Source organism: Lutzomyia longipalpis, chromosome 2 (genome assembly GCF_024334085.1).
Source record: "Lutzomyia longipalpis isolate SR_M1_2022 chromosome 2, ASM2433408v1".
NCBI classification, from domain to species: domain Eukaryota; kingdom Metazoa; phylum Arthropoda; class Insecta; order Diptera; family Psychodidae; genus Lutzomyia; species Lutzomyia longipalpis.
Genome location: NC_074708.1, coordinates 6,761,324 through 6,779,208, shown reverse-complemented (window position 1 = coordinate 6,779,208; position 17,885 = coordinate 6,761,324). Strand labels below are relative to the sequence as shown.

The following is a 17,885-nucleotide window of genomic DNA, read 5'->3' as shown; positions in this document are numbered from 1 at the left end:
AGGCAGCAAGTCCCTGAAGCTTTTGAGCTTTTGCTTCGATCAAATTGATCCTTGTATTGCAATTAAGGACTTTGAAGGGTTGATTTTTCCTCTATTGAGAAAATTTCTTCTTAGAAAAAAATAATAGGGGCCTTTCAGGGGACACAACGTGGAGGCAGAATAATTTTACCCAAAAAAAAATAATTAAAAAAAACATTCTATATGGAATAATTAAAAAACAAAAAGATTTAATTGAAATAATAAAAATGTCAACACATATTGAATGTTTCCCTAAGCAGAGAGTAATACCTACATCACAAATAAATGGAGGTGCGAACTAAGAGAGCAACATAAGAAACCATTTGTACAAAATACCAATTAAACTAATTACATTTAATAAATACAACATATACACACAACTCTCCAGACTGAAGTGAAACTTGTATAAAATAATTGCCTTTTTCTCTGTCTTTCTTCTCCCTCACCATTGTTGCAATATTTTTGCACTTTTCTTCAAATTAATCGCAAGTGTTAATTGCATTTCTGCATACATTGTATACTCTTCCACAATTTCTTGCATATTTTTTCACCTTATTATTTCAATATTTCATCTATATAAATCATCATCTTTTACTTTTGCCACTAAACTCCCTGTATTGGTCTCAACTTGGAGATTGTTGAAGAAGTCAATGGTGAAAAAAAATGAAGCCCAGCAGTATTTACATTGTTGAAAGAGTACGATATAGCTATAATTCCGATCAAGATCAAAAGTGAATTGAATCGTAACTTTTTGAGATCTCATACATTTGAAATGCACGCCGGGGAGTTGGTAAAAGAGCATTATATTTGATGAAAAGACGATGAAGATGAAAAAAAAATTCCTTTCTGTATTTAAAAGGTATAAAAGTTATAAGAAAACAACAAGATTCCAGAGCCCATGAAAATACTACACATCATTCCTTTATGTGTAGCACCAATAAAAATCAATATCTAAATACGACGCGTGTTGAATTCACGATCCGCTCTGTAATTATCGCATTCAGATTGACGGCATGCCATCGAAAAACTTATATTTGAAAATTAAAACTCATCAAAATGATGAAAGAATCAATCACAGTGCAATATATAAAAATCACATTGTAATGTCTTACATATTCGATAAATGGCGAAGATATTAACTACATATTAACCACTACTTAGTTTTAATGTGTTTTATTAAATTATATATGTGATTTTTTTGTTCGTATAATGGAGGCATCTTAAGTATTTGACACGAAGCACCTCATCGGGGGGATTGATCAAAAATTCCACTTACAATGTTATTTTCATTCGGAAGTTACCTATATATATAATGTTTCTTTACAACCTTTAGCCACGTGATTTTTTTATAATATTTTATTCAGTAAAAAGAAGAAGAGAATCAAAAATTGGATATTCACGTCATATGAAAATGTTTCATGTTTTATGTTTCACTATCTGTCAATTACATGAAAATCCTTCATGTTTCTTGTTTCACTATGTGTCAACCAACTGATTTTATAATTCATGGCTACTAAAAATCAATTATGAATTAAACTGCTTCTTTTTCTAAAAAAAGAAATCTTTAACAACTGAATAATCACTTATTTAAAACCAAGCATAAAAAATGTAGAACATTTAAAAAAAAAACTTCTTGCAACGAATTTGAGCACAAAGAGAATCACAAATATGATTTCTTCTATCTTAAATTTTCCCTAACAACGAGTAAACATAAATAATTCAGGTAAGAAATAAGAATTATTTGTGATAGCATCAATTCAAGAAGCACGAAGGTTGTGCAAAATGACAGAAAAACATTATTTTTATTATAATTAATATTTTCAACATTTTGAGCACCACTTGCAATTCCCTTCTGTTTCATTCAGAAACATCATTATTCATAAAAAAAAAGAATATTCTTCAACATCACGATAGCATCTCGTGTGATTTTAATCTCTTCGCACTCACAGGGAGAATTTTCCGGATATAAATATCTCAAATTGATAATTATTCACCTTAGTTAATACTTATTTTATAATTTTAATTATAACTTTTCCAAATGTATTTTTTCATTTTATTTCAATTGAAGAACTTCAACATAATTATCCTTGATATTTACCCCAGTTCTAAGAAACTAATCAGTGGAGTGTGGAAAATGCGTTCTCAACATTACTATAAAAGCATGTAGACTGCGTGAACAAGTTCTCGCGCGCTGGCGTATTTAGCAAAATAAATGGGGGGTCTTATTTGTGATTTTGACGTTGCTATTTAAGAGGTTGTAGAAAAAAAATCCTTTGACTGAAATATGTGCTCTACATTTTGCTTACAAAAAAAATATCTCCAAAGACCAAAAGAATATTTTGGGGGAAAAAATGTTGAATACAACGAGGAATATGCAATGTTTTGCCAGGCAGTAGGGGTTTCATGAACATGAGTAACAAGCGATCGTCTACCCACTTAAGTGTTCTAAACATATTATTATTTCCATCATATCCCTCTTAACATTGAACACATGTATTTGAAAGTTGCATGAATACTTCTTTGGCATCTCCACACAATTGTAACTTTTCTCGTATTTGTGTCTGTATTGAAAGGGGGGGGGGGGGGGGGGGGTTGCACGACACAAATCATATTTATGTTTAGAAGAAATATCATTTTTTTATAAAGAAAAAGAAGATTTTTTTCTTTTCAAATTGGTTAATAAATACGCCCTTGAGGGAATTTTAAGATGTTATAAAACCTTAAACAATACTAATTTAATCTTCTATGTAGGTAAATAAAAAACATCTGCATCTGTCACTTTAAATATAAGTGGATCCCCTATTTAGCATTCATTCTGCAGACACTGGACCACAAACAAGAAAAAGAAAATCCAGAAATATCCAAAGATCAAACGCGATGGGAACGTTTTTTGTTGATCGATAACTTTTTTGTTCGCATCACCCCGATCAATATGGTACACTTAAAAATTCCACTGGAACCATATAGTTTCAGGTCTATTGAATTTCAAATTTGTCTGCTCTGGATGCTCCGCACACATAGCAAAAAAATCGTAAAAAGATGCAAATTGCACATATGCAAATGCGAAAACCCTTTTTCTCTATCCTGGCATTTTTTTCACGCGCGCGCGCAACTTTTAGCCATGATTTTATGCGACTATAATTTTCACGGCAAAATCTCTCTGCGATATTTCAGTTTGATGATGAATATTCTGCATTCAAAAGAAATTGAGAGTGAATGACGAGAAGAAGAGAGCAATTTGTGTAGTATGGAATTTAGAATTTGATGATCAATATAGAGTTTGGCAATAAAAAAGTGCCCCAAAAACACTTTGGAGTATTCTTTTTTGCATGAAGCCCATAAGCTAATCGATTCTTCCTGAGGAAAAATTTTTAAAGCAATGCAAAATATATATAATAGCATATAGGCCTCTGTAGAGAATCACCCTTTAATTGAGGGAATTATTTCATTCGGAAACTCTATGGATTATAGCCACGAAGCATAAAATACAATGAAACCGAAAAGTGCAAAGGAATCGAAAAGGCATCATACGTAAGCGCATAAGGTGAATACATATATCAAAATATAAGTATAGGTACTCCAGTTTAATGCATTTTCGAAGACGGAGGATACAGTGTATATACAAAGTAGAGTTGAGCCCCGAAAAAAAAACTGAGAGAGTGGCCAACAACGGAGGAAATGTCTATAGACACGCAATTTTTGAGTAAGATTTTTCGTAACACACTTAACATGGTCATCAAACTGTGCAGACTCCAAATCGAGAGCTGCAGGCAAGACAATCATACACATACTTTTCTGTCAAATCTTGAATTGATCATTCAAGGAAAAATACCAACGATTTGCGTTTTTTCTTACATTCACAACAAGAAATTTAAATTCAATAAAAGAAATGATTCTAAATAGCAAGAAAAATTAAATAATTTCTCCTTAGCATTATCCCACAGTTAGAGGCAAATTTTCATCATTTATCTGCAAATTTAATTATTCAAATAAAATTACAATATTGCGCCATTTGGCCAATTCCATCCACCCTCACTCCAAGTTGTGGGGTACCCCACAGGAAATGGAAATATTTTCATTATGCTCTTTCAACCAATATGCATTCCACCCTCAAAACAATTGACAAAATAAAGTAGACAATTTCGGGCAGATGGAGAATATTAAAATTAAATAATTGTACTCGTTTTGGCCCCCCACAATATACCCACAAATGTTCACTACCTAGTAAATTTTCACCTCCCACCCACGCGCGCAAGTAAAATGGCATTTTCGAGGGTGAATGGTTTTTTGGGAAAATACATGAATATCAATAAAATACACTGATGGTAAAAGTTGATAAAAAAAATCCCAATTTGGGTAGTTTACCAATTTAGAATATTCCCTAATTGGGAGAAAGATATTTTGCAAAATTATGGATAATTGTAAGAAATTTTCATATGATCCAGAAAAAATACAAAATTTCAAAGCTTTCGACTTTAGAAATGACCTAAAAAATCATTTTTTTAGATAAAAAATAAGTAGCATATTCAGCATAATATAAAAAATGCTTTTAAAGAAGGACTAAAACAAATCCAATTACAAATTAACCCCAGCAATTGCTACATAGTTGGCATCTAATGGAGTCATATATAGAAATTTATTTTATCTATTGGTAGGTACGCTTTTCTCTCCCCTTTTTATTGCAGTGCAAACAAAATAATCAAATGCTGATGATACCATTACACGTTTGGCAATTAATACATTAAAATGCATCCGTTGTGCAGCAATTCATATGCAATTCAATGGACAAACACGGTGGGTGGCAAAATACGAAAGGAGATTCACTTGCTGATGCGACAGGGCACAACTGCAATAACATATTCCATGGATGCATATTTGCAAATTGCACTGGCAATATTCTCCCGCGTATGCGCCATCAAATGCATTTTGGTATAGTCATTTAACCGCGAGATATAGCTTAAGAGGAAGGGTTGCAAATTTGATAGCATGACGTTTTCATTATAATGCACATTGGACTATGTTGGGACTAAAATGGAGATTTCCTCAATTTTATCATTAAATCCATTTTCCTCGGGGAAATATATACAAACACATTTGCCATTATAGGTAAACATTAAAGAGGTAAATGGGAAAAATTTTATGGGGAATCTATTTTGACACATTAAGCCCTCATAATATGAAACAATTAGCACCAATTATGGAGAAAAAAGAATATTAATAAGTGAGCAAGAATTAAGAGGAAGTTAGGAATGTGCGAATACAATTCATGACCCATTGTTGAAGAATAATTCTTTTTAACTAAAAGTGAAAAATTTTTGCAATTCCAACAACTTATAAATTATGTCTTCCCCTCATCATTTGGGCTGATGCTACTAACAACAAAACAAAAAAAACAACGTACACCTGAAGATTTTCAATCTAAGGGACGACGATGGTATTCATCATTAAGTCGAAACACCAATTATCGCGTGGTTTCTGCTAATTTCCCATTACATCTTTAACATTATTTTTATTATAATCTTACCTAGTTGAGCTTATTTCTTATATCTCTCACTGTCTTTTATTTCAATTAATTCCCTTATCCCTCCATTGTTCCCCACATATTCCGGTGACAGGATAATTGTGAAGTTTTTTTTTGTACTTCTTCTCCTTCAAACACCCCAGACATAAGACGACATTGGACTTCTTGGCAACAACACTAATTTGTCTTCAACTCTTCTCCTCACTTGCTTTTTTTATTTTCTATCTTTCTCTCGCATCTTTTCCTCAACTTCTTCGCCTTAGTGGCCCCCCGTTCGTTTCTTGTTTTAGTGCATTTGTACACAACCCAAGAAGTATCCACGATAAGCGGCGCCGACGTGTTCTTTTTTCACCCATTGCACATCCAACAGACCGTTTACATAACCGAATTGCATTCATGTTTGACTTGGCATAATATTCGGTCAATATCACAGCACTTGGATCATTTGAATGTGGAATTTTATTGATGATTTTCTGTTTATGAATTTATCCAATCTTTAATCTAAATCTAATCAAAATATGTATTTTAAAAAAATTTGAATTGCCAGCGATTGCCTGGTTTGTCCTCCAAGAGTTAATTAATTTATTAGTCATAAATTAGCAACAATGTTGTTGAATTTATGAAAAAAAATACAAAATTTACAAGAAAGAATTTCCCACCCATTTTAACTTTAACAAATTCAAACAAGATAAATTTCTTCCCAAACCTCACGTGTGTTCAATGTACAACAACAATAAAAAAAAAAGACAAACCGTCCTCCTCTGCACAACATATCAGACATACTCCCCCTCCCGTTGTTGGCAGCAAAAATGAAAACTTGCCCTAAAACACGCACTGTATGTGTGGAAACGGAGAAAAGGGGAGAACCACAATCTGCATTGTCGCATAAATAAATGACAAATCTTATTGTGAACCCCCCTCCTTGAAAATCCCATTCTTTCACACCCCCACACTTTGACACGCGGGGGAAGACGCACAATGATAAATCCTGTGTGAAAATTTTATCGGATTCCTACCGAAAAAAAACGGAAGGAGGACATTTGCAGGGGAAGATGTTAGAGCAATAAATCTCTAGCCTGTTGAGCACAATTTCCATTTGATTCACTTCTCGGAGAGATTAAGCTTATTGAGCTTTCTGAAGATATTTATAAAGTGTTAAGAATCACCTCAACACATATCAAAATGCAAAGAAAAAAATCGAAGTGAAGTGGATCGATTGAATTAACTCCTCAAATGTTTTTTTTTTCACATTAAGTATTTATTTTTACTTTGGAAAAACTTTTTGAGTGTTTTTCTTGCAATCAGTGTACCAATATAAATTCTCATCCACTTGAATTAGTTTGTTTTTCTAGATCACACAGAGTACAGTTTGAAGACAAAAAAATCAATGATCGTCAATCGCTTTCCCTTTTTTTCTCTCAGTATTGCGGGAGAAAAAGAAAATCATCCGCAAGAGAGATGAAATTGTAACTCCATCAACTGAATGTTGTTAATAACAGACAAATCATCAAAGTAATTCTCAACTCATAAATTTGATTTTATAGCGTTGAAAAGAAAATAATAAAAACGAAGTCAAAAGAGTAAGGAATGAGATATGGAGGCGAACCATTAAAAGTGTTTATCTTGTTCACATGGAGGTGTCGGGAGAAAATTCTTTCCCCCCGCTTTGCATTGCAAACTGCATTCTGCATCTCTTTCCCTAAATTTATTGAGAAGAAATTTCTTCAAGATCAAAACTCGCACGTCTTCGAAAGGAATAAAAATTTATGACAATAAAAATTAAAACTATTTTAAACATCACACCCCGCTGAATGCCTCAAATTGAGAAGGAGCAAAGACATACGAGGAGTTGGTGAGAAGTGATGTAAATGATGAAAAATTCTCCAATTTAGTGACTATGCAAAATTATCTCACGCTTTTTGGGAATTCACAATTCATGAACAAAAAAAAGGACGAAGAATATAGAAGAAGAATATTTTCTACCTGCTCCGCGTGTAAATTAACGTACCTGATGAAAAAACATTTGAAGGAATTGATGAAGAAATGTATATACATATGTGTGATCATATGAATTTGAAAAGAAATTAACCCAAAACCAAAAATATCAATCTCAGAAAGTGATTCTCTTTGGCAGCCGCCAATGGAAGCCCAGACACACCATTTCAGTTGTAATTTATTGCCTTTCACCCGCGCTTCTGTTTCTCAAGATCCCCATATATTGATATATCGGAATGATTCGGAAGAAACATCACTACAGTCTGGTGCTCAAAATAGTTGTGCTCTCACGTAGATCAGAAGTTAAAATGCTTTGATTTAAATTATTTTTAAGGTTTATAATTATTTTTCTCATTTTGTTTTTCTATTTTTGAAAGCTTTCATAAGGAAGGAGAAATAATTTACACTCTTTACATAATATAAAGCATATGCTTCTAAGCATTAATATAAAACAAGATGCATATGCTTGATGCTTTTTTTCTTTTTAATTCTCATTAACTTATGACTAGTCTCCTACATAAATTTCTTTCCACCGAAAAAGTAAAAAAAAAATGAGAACAAAACATATTTATGATCTTCAGCTTCAAAGGCATAAGTATGCTGTGTTCTCTTCATAGCTCTTGACGTCATTTTTATTGAAAAAATTAAACAGAATTGCAATCGTTTAGATGGAGCATATGCTCTTCCAAATTGTCTAATTCGCCATCGCAGCTTTACGCTTACGCTATCTATCTGCTTACTTCCCTTTACTTTACGTTAAGTGAGATCTAGGCACTCACGCCACTTACATACAGCAACCTTATTTCAAGCTTATGAGCTCATCTTTTGTTCATAATCTTACGCCACTTACATTTTTCATGTGAGTTTCCCTTAATACAAAAAATCTGCTCCACAATTCCCCGCATGGATCTGTATGAATTTTATCTTTTCGTTTAAATCATTTTCTTCTCTCCACTTAAACACAAAAATAGGATTGTTTTTTTTTCGTAGTTGGTTTTATCTTCCAATTTATTGGGCAGTTGCTGAATTCTCTACGCAAGCAATGGGAGCTACTTGTTTGGAACCAAATAAAATTGATTTAGAAAAAAATTTAATGCTCTCTGACCAAAAGGTGTTTCACCTTATCTAACAACGTGAATAAAGAGTTCCTCCACCCCTTCTGAGGGCATGTAATTTGTGTGTAGGAGGTGCATGCATAGAATGATACAGCAACTGTGTGACGCCTCAGAATCCTTTTCATTTAGAGAACATGTAGCACCACCATATAGCAAAGAGGGAAATGTGTTTTCCAGTTAATTGTCGGGAAAGCTTTGCAATGGTCAGCAAAATAAACAAACATTTGGAGTAAACACAAGTCTATGCAAACACAATATAAAATATTCTACATTAATGCTGTGCAGAAGCGAGATGGTCAATTCATCTCTCATTCCCACACCCGCAGAGGAGTTGTGGGGAATTTTTTTTTTTCAAGGGAAAAGCGCCAGTACGCTGCAGGTAGAAAAGAGTTGAGAATTGAGAATTTCCCGCCACAGGGAATCCTTTTGACACCCACCAAATTGTTAATGTGTGAATGATGTGTGTGGGGTGGTTTGAGTGAGAAAAAAGAAATGAGAATTCCCGTAGCGTATTAATATGTATGCAGATGAGTTTTCTCCGCAATGCCCGCAGTGCCTTTGACCTACACCCCCGCCCCATCATTGCGGAATTATTATATATGTACTGTACACACATAATCCCCTCAATCTACTTCTGTGAATGAATCTGGAACTCTTTGGTGCAAAAATTAACCAAAGACCCTTTGACATGGACTTTCTAGTTCATTTGGCGCACACAATGTATAATTCCTCCAGCTCTTGTGGAGCGTGAAGGAAAAAAGACTACCTACGAGGCAAAGTAGGAGCTGAAGGTGTAAATATTATTTGTCACCCCTTTTTGTGCAAAAACAAAAAAAAATCTTTTCACTTTATGCTTTCACAGCTCTAACCCCACACAACACAAAATGATTCTCTCTGTTTATTCTATTTTCATTTCCTTTTGTCCGTCGCTGTGACATTTTCACCATCATCGCCAACATTTTCCATCCATTCACAGAAAAAGAGACCAAAGTGAAATGATTGGATGGGCGAGAATATGAATGTTGGTTGTGGGATATATGGATGGAAAAGCGCTAAAAGCCTTTGTTGCATACAAAAGCTTTTTACACCCTCGCAATATTGGCGATATTATATGTAGTTAGGGTTGGATTCTGATGGACTTTGGCACTAGTACAGGTATTTCGGTGGAATTGCCACTAAAAAAAACATAGAGTCACTTTGTGCTTTTACTAGAAGCTATATTTTTTTGAAAAGAAACGTGACCAAGGGTGAATTCTATGAGCCACCCTTTGTTACATTATTTTCAAAGAAGATAAAGTAATTTTTGAATATTCTTTTTCATTCTTTTTTTGTGTTTTTATCTAAGGTTCTTTTTTTTTAAGTATATTATTTAAAAATTCTAAGAAGAAAATCTCTCCTCAAGTTAAATGAAAATGTTTTTAGAAGTGAAGCCAAGAAGTTTTTTTTTTTATTTTTCGCCATTACTTTTTCTTTAATGTGAAAAGTTTGGAATTTATTTTTTAAATGAAAATAAAAAATAATAATTAAAAATTGCTTTTTAATATAAATCTTTTACGTCTTCTTAGATAATTTTATTTCAAATTGCAATAGTTTATTTCTTTTTTAGGGTTCTTGTCATTCTTGTACATTGAATCTATCTTACTTTACATTTCTGTAAAATTTTTCTCGCAATCAAAAATTTAAAAGAAAATCAAAAAAAATATTTCTTAAGGTTAAAAATCTTTCTTTTTTAATTATTCTGATTCTATATTTATAGTTCAGAATATAGAATAGAGTTTTTTGCACAGAGAAAAAAGAATTTAAAAAGATTTGTTAAGATTTTTAAGAAAAGATTTTTGTCAAAAACAACTCCTTTAGACTTTTCATAGACTTTTCAACTAAAATCGAATTATTTTTTTTTAAAGTTCCTGGGCTATGTGGATATCGGGTTCTGTGAAATTAAGTTAGGTTGTAGAAGAAAAAGAATGAATTCATTCTTCTGTAAATCTTTATTCGGAAATCTTTTCTTTCTATGTTAAAGGACTTTAGAGTCAAAATTTAATATTTTTCATTAAAAAATCTTCAGATTTCTTACAAAAAAAATAATGATTTTATTTAGTCAATATTGTACGATAATAATCTAAATTTTAGAGCGTAGAAATCTGCAGAAATTAATGCAAACCGTGCAAACCAAATCGTGTATTAATAAATGCAATAGGAACGATTACAAATCAATACTTTTGGGGCCAAGCGAGTAGGTATATCAATCTAATTTATGCAATGTATAAAAAAGTATCGTGAGAAATACTCCAATGCCTATAAATGTCATGTGGAATTATCAGGAAAATGAATAATGGGGATCTTATCAATAAGTTTGTATTATGTAGTAAATTTTTTCCTATTGTATTTGATTATTCCAATGGGGGGCAAGGTGAGAATGCTTTGCAAAACATCTGCGTGGCTCACATCGAATGGAAAACATTTTTAGCGCCGGCAAATCGCGAATTTGTGTTGCGTATGCAGAAGAAGCGTAATATGAGAATATCCGCAAAAGATCAAAATGCATTTTTCGTCAATGTGGAATTTCACTTTTGGTGTGGTTTTAATTGAAATTTTTGTGTTTGGGAGTCACGCTCCTTTCTAAAATTTCCCCACAAAACACCCACGCACGCATCTAACCCTCTACGAGTCGCCTACAACCCCCTTCAGTTGAAAAGTGCGCGGTTTGAATTTTATTTCGGGAGGGAAGGATGGGGAATGGTGGTGTATTGCCAAAAATGGCTCATAGACACACCAACAACCCTTTTGGGCAACAATCATTTTCAATTAATTGTGCTTCACAAGAACAATACGAACCTTGTTGATAGAGCAAAATCAATTAAAATTGTTTTTAGCGTGCACCGCTTAAATGCCGCGGAATATTTGTCATTGTCGCGCACCCTTTCTCTCCCTTCTCCACCCACTATTTTATGTATTAATGTTGAGCCTCCTCCCGCATTATAAACCCTCGTAAACCATACTCAAACACTTTTTGGTAATTCTTTGAAATTTTTGCGTGCTTTGAAAAGTTTTTCAATGAATTTTGTTCCATTTAAAAACAGAAATTTAAATACAGATTTACAGAGGAAATAATAAAGTTAATTAATATACGAATAAAATGCAGAAAAACATCAATTTTAATAATAATAAATTTAAACTTTAAAAAAATAACGTGTAATAAGAGGCAGAGAGTGCAAGTATATAGTGAAGAAGAAAAAAGGAGTTGGACACGTACCTCGCAGTGGTGCAGTCGCGGTAGAGGACATCAAAGTCCTTGCAGGAAAGTAGTTTGCAGCGATTGACGCCCGGTTGAATGGCTCCAAGTCCCCGGAGGATGCGTACTTGTTCAACATTGCAGACAAGGGGTACTATGTCGAGGCGCTTTAGCTTGGTGTAGACAGTGTGGAGGCCTCCAACGAGGTGCTTGAGGAAGAGCTCAAATGCCTGTGGGAGGCATAGCATTGTATCCCCAGCAATGATGAATGCAGCCACCTTCTGACCACGGTAGTCAACTAATTTGCACTCATTGGCCGTGGGATCGGACGTACTGATCGGCGGAGGGCTATTGTAGCTCCGCGGTGGTACATGATGATGAGCCGCCGCCATCAATTCAAGCGGATTGTGGTGCATCATTTGCAGGGAATTGAGGAGCCCCAAACCATGTGGGGGCAAATGCGGGAGACTCTGCGCCATCCGGGGTGCCATGGCACCCATGCTGTTTGGTGTTGACACCTGAGGTGGGCTCAATGGGTGTGGGAGGCCCAACATTTGTGGCCCCGGTGCCCCACGTTCAACCCCAATTGGGCTGGACATTTGACGACTCCCCGGACTATGGGGCGTCGGTGTGCGACGATTAATGTGCATTGGTGCTGTACTTGATGCGGAACTTGAGCCACTCGTTGTTGGATTGATTGATGCTGCGTGACCCGCACTGTGATTATTTGGACTCTGGGGTGTCTTCGCCACGGGATGTGTATCAGCGGTGGAGGACATACTGTGTTCACTGTGTGTCGACAACGAGTCCATCACAGAGTCCATACTCATTTGACTGGACAAATCTGATGCACTCTGCCCTCCTCCGGATTCAATTTCGCGTTTCTCAATAATCTTCAAATCGGAATTTTCTTTTTTTTCTAATTTTTTTTTATTAACACCACACTTTGTCTGTTTTTCTTTTTAATTTGTTTTTTTTTATGTTGTGAGGGAAAATCACTAAAGTATCTGGCACTGAATTCAGGATTTCTCAATCCGAGAATTTTATTCGAGGATCAAAAATTTAGAGGATCAATGCTGATCATTCTCTTTATAAAGTCTTCTTAATTTATTTTAATATTCTGTAATGAAAAGAGGATTCTCCCTCTCTATAAAATTGTTCTGATCCTGCCTAATTTTTCCTCTCAAATGGAAAATCTCCGGAAAATTGTCCTCGAGACGCACTGATCAAATAACAAATGGAAAATGCAATCGAACACCAGCTCCACCGCAATTGGAACCGAATGGCCCTTCTTTTTCCACCGGATATATATAACTTTTACATGTGAGACGGAAGATCTTTTCCCGCAAAATAAAAAAAAATCCTTTTCTCTCTCACAGTGTGCCCCTCTTCTTCGTTACAAACGGGAAAAGTTGTGGTGTATAGAATTTTCCAACAACCAGGCGCCCCCACATACACGCGCACACACACGGAATTTCGGGTGAAAACTAAAATATATATTCGCTCTGTGATTCGAATGGGGCGTCAATTTTGGAGTCACAGAAATATCTTTAATATGATTGCTATTGCGCGCCTTTTACAACTTCAAATGGTATTGGTCGACGTGTTGGGATAAAGAAGCCGGAGGAGTTTTCCGACAGAGACGGCAAATTTTCCGTTCTGTATTTGGGTAGGATTTTCTCTCTTGGCTGTGTTTTTGTTTTTCTCCTCTCCCAACAAAAAGGACCTTTTCGCGCGCGCACCTCTCTCTCTTTATCTCTCCAAATATACAATTTCCCCGCTCTCACGAGAGAGATTTTCTTTTGGATGTTTTTTTTTGTATGTACCTCGAAGGAGAAAAAACTCACCCCCTTGAGGGAAAACGCACGTGAATGTTCGCCATTAATTGCGGGGATGGATTTTTGTGTTGCTGCAGACAAAATGTTTTTTTTTTTAAAAAGCAATTTTCCACACAAACACCCCGAATTTTTTTTTTAAATAAAAATTTATTTATTATTTATTGTCCAATTCACATTCATCGGAGTTTTTTCACAATTATTTTTTAAATTCTTATTTTGTTTGTTAATTTTTCTCACAAAGTCTTTTTTCCCGCGCAAACACACCCACACAGCTCTGTGGTTAAACACAAACTGATGCAGCAGATGAGATTTTTTCCCGCCACAAGGGGTTGTTAATTTTAATTGTTTCTATACACTCGACTGATTTTTTTTTACCACCCGCGTGATTTTTTTTTGCTTAAAACGCCACGTGTACACAAGAAATTGCACAGAAAAAAATATTCGCGACGACGGCAAACGCACTGTACAAAATATTAGTAATGCTGCTTGCAAGTCCGGAATTAAAATGTTTTTAAACCAATGGAAATGGTCCGCGAAAACGTAAACCGGGAGAGAATGAATTTTGTCTTTTCCCCCCACCTTTTTTTGCAAAAAAAATCGGTTTTTCCTTCGCGAGTACTCTCGCAGAGGTTTTCTTCTTCTTCTTCCTCTGTAAAATCGTTCTCTCTCCGGGCAAAAATTCCAACCTTCGCACGGTCCGCAGAGACACTGAACGCGCGGCGTGAGTAAATAAGAAAAGCACAGTCGCTTTTGGAGGAGAGACATTGCAACCCCGGGAGAGAAGAAAAAAAAACAACACGAAGCAAAACAAAAAGGTAACAGAAATAGAGACAATCATTCCAAATATCCCAGAGACTTCTGCTTTGGTGCGACGGAGACACCCAGATTGCCATGAGTGTGGGTGCGAAGGGGACGGCAGTGGTAGAAAGAGAGACACCAACACGGCGGAGTTGAGAATTGTAGCCCAACAAATAAAATAGGTGGGTTCTCACAATTCCATTTCCACTCTGCATTATATTTTATTGATATTATTACGTTTCTTCTCTGCCACTTCTCAACCATTCGCAATCCATCCCCCTCGCACAAATCGCCCCGTCTCATTCACTCGCACACAACTCAAAATGGGACAACACTCCATCTCACCTGTGTGCCAGACAGAGACAACACCACATGCAGAACATGCGCCCTCTGGGAGCTATCTCCCATTGGTCCACTATCCGCACAACTTCATTCATTGGCACACAGCGAGGTAGTGGCTGGGCAAGCCACGCCCACCGAGGTGTCATGCATATTATCTTCGACTCTTTCGCATTCCAATTGAAATCGCCACACACAAATGTTTCTTTGGGCTAAAATGTGTACCAATTGCACACCCCCTCTCTTTGCGCCACTACTGTGTATGTGTGAGTGTGTGTGTGTGCGCGCGTGCGGTATGGCACACCAATACACCCCCACTGGCGGGGAGAATATCGTGTAGGTGAGTGTTTTTAGGGGTGTGCGAGAAATGTTTGCTTGTAGTTGTACGCAAAAATTTCAAAAAAAAAATAATTTCCTGTAGAAAAACTCAATTTTGGGGCGCCAAATTCAAAAACTCGCAAAAAATCCATGAAATCTATATGAGGGCTACTTTAAGAGGGGCTCTGGGGGGAAAATGAATAGCCTCTGTACCAAATTTCTTCTCGATCGGACCATCGGTGTAGGAATGTCAGGATAGCAAAGCTGAACAGACGTGAAATCTTTTCTTTATTATATAGATGAAGAACCTAAATTCTCCCAGAGAATTTTCACGAGAGTTTAAGGAAAATACTTACAAGAAGAAACTTTCAGCAAGCACAAGGGGTTCCTCCTTTTACTCCTCCAGCACCATCAGACAAACTTGCATACTCGAGAGTTTATGTACCTGGTCGGGGAAGAAATGCGATATCCCTGAGATTAGCATGAATTAAGAGCCCTTTGGCTATATATTGCGTTTTTGGGTGTGCTTGCATGTAAAAGGATATTTCGAAGGATTTTCCGCATATCATGGAAATTTTTGAGGAAATATTCTGCAAGTTATTCTTTTTTTTAATTTAAAAATTGTTTTGAGTCAATAAATGTGTCTTCTGTGTGGTATTATTTTATACGATCCTATGTGATATATTGAAATTATTCGCTTAATGTCTATTCAATGCAACTTTGCACTAAAAATTTCGCAAGTTTATTCAAAAGAATTAAATGATTTTTTTTTCTAATTAATTGATTAACTCAAATTATTAAAACCTCGGCCGTAGCATGGTGGTAGAGTCGATGCATTTTTCGGTGCATTTGCTCTACCTCCGCCGGGGTTGTGGGTTCAAAGCTCGACACTGCACGGCAATTTTTCATATTGTCGGATGGCTGTCCCGCTCATGCCCACGGACAATATTAGTGATAAGAGCTGATATTGACCATGCTACAAAAACTCGTAATTTCGAGATCAAAACCATATGAAAGATACAATAGTATATGTTACATCTCGAATTGCAAAAGAACAAAGGGGGCACGGAGGAAACATTCCCACACATACTCAATATGTGTGGTGGTGCTCCCCACAACTGCCGATTTGGGAGTTGACAATTTCTCCACCACGAGGAGAAGCGCCTCGACACGAAAAAAAAAAAAAAAACTCAAATTATTTTTCTTGAAAGTGAAATTTCAGTGCAATGTAAATTTGAATAGACAATGCGGAATCAACCCCCATGAAACTAAAAAAAATAAAGAAAAAAAAGAAAAAGAAAAAACAGGTTCTATTTTTTTTTAATATTCTAACTCAAAATTATATTAAAAAAAAAATTTTTTTAATTTGTTTTTTTGCATCCGTATTGCTCTTAGAGGACATTTCTTAGTTAGAACTTCTTTTATGGCCACTTCTGTATAATTCAATGCATTCCAACTTGAAAAAAAAAACAATCAAATTAATTAATTAGGGAAAATAAAATACACATGGAACGTCAAAGGGTTAAAGGATTTTTCACCTAAGGTGAGATCAATTTTTTTTTAATTCTGGGTTTGAATCGAAATTTTGAATCATAAAATTATCTAAATTTAATTTTCATAATTTTTTAATTTTTTTTTTCATATTGCAAAATTACTGCAAGCTGCATAAATTATTAAAAATGTTTCAATTTTTACATCAAATGATCTAATTATCCTTAAATAGTTATGTTTCATAGGGGAGGTTCGGCCAAGTGGTTAAGTTAGATTAGTTTTGTGAAATAACTTTGGAATCTAAAAAAGAATTTATAAAAAAAATTAAAAAATGTATTATTAAAAAAGTTTTTAAACTTTTTTCTTTCGCAATTTAGAAAAATGTTCAACCCTTTTCCTTATCCTTACTTTTAAAAATCCAAAATAATCATTATTGCATTTTTAATAAAAAATATTGTGAAGATTGAATGTTTTCTCAAAATTAACCCTTAGAGGATTTTGCTGACCAAAGTGGCCAAATCGACTCTTTTCAATCACTAGGTACAGAATTAAATCTATTTAACATTTCGTGGTAACTTCTACATCTGTGTATAGGAGAGTTTAATTACTTAAATATCGTTGAAAGAAAACTTGGAAAAATATTTTCTTCAGAGAGAAAATGAAAGTCAGACTTTTGAGTTTAGAAACATCGATCCTCCAAATGTTAACAGAAAAAACAGAAAATAAAAAATTAAATTAAATTATTTTAATCAATTTTTATTTCATTAAAAATTATTATATAAAAGACAATCGTGCACTAGAATCATTAGAATTTCATACATGCCAAACACGGCGTGGAGGGTGGAGTGTAGAATGTTCGCAGACAATTCAAGGGGGATGATGGCGAGGCGATGGGTATTATGAGAGAATGAAGAGCAGTAGAGGGAAAATGTGGACAATTGCATGAGCAAGTGCAGTTGTGGCTGCTGTGTGGATTGTGCATCTAACCTCATCATGGAATCCTGGCATGAATGTTGTGTGTCCTAAAAGGCATGTGTGGTACGAGGATGTTTGTCAAATCTCTCCTGGCATTCTATGCTATGGGGATGGATACGATAGGGACCTCTTGGATGGGTCAACAGAGCGAAGTAACAAACTCTGTGCACGCCACATGAATATGATGTTTAGAAAGGAGCCAAAATGCCGCCGAAAATGAACACAACAAGGCATCCCACAAACAA

The 17,885-nt window shown here is 35.1% G+C and overlaps 1 protein-coding gene across 5 annotated transcripts in view; it reads right to left on the bottom strand.

Moving 5' to 3' along the window:
* Window positions 1-14,431, bottom strand: part of LOC129788976 (dachshund homolog 2) — a 1,190,888-nt gene extending 1,176,457 nt beyond the window's left edge. For all 5 annotated transcript variants that reach the window (XR_008750409.1, XM_055825530.1, XM_055825531.1 and 2 more), the window contains exon 1: window positions 11,903-14,431. Coding sequence is in view for 4 of the 5 variants with exons in the window: in XM_055825530.1 (XP_055681505.1) it covers window positions 11,903-12,711 (809 nt within the window). In the remaining variant the exon portion in view is untranslated. The remainder of the gene's footprint in view (window positions 1-11,902) is intronic.
* Window positions 14,432-17,885: the final 3,454 nt, after the last annotated feature.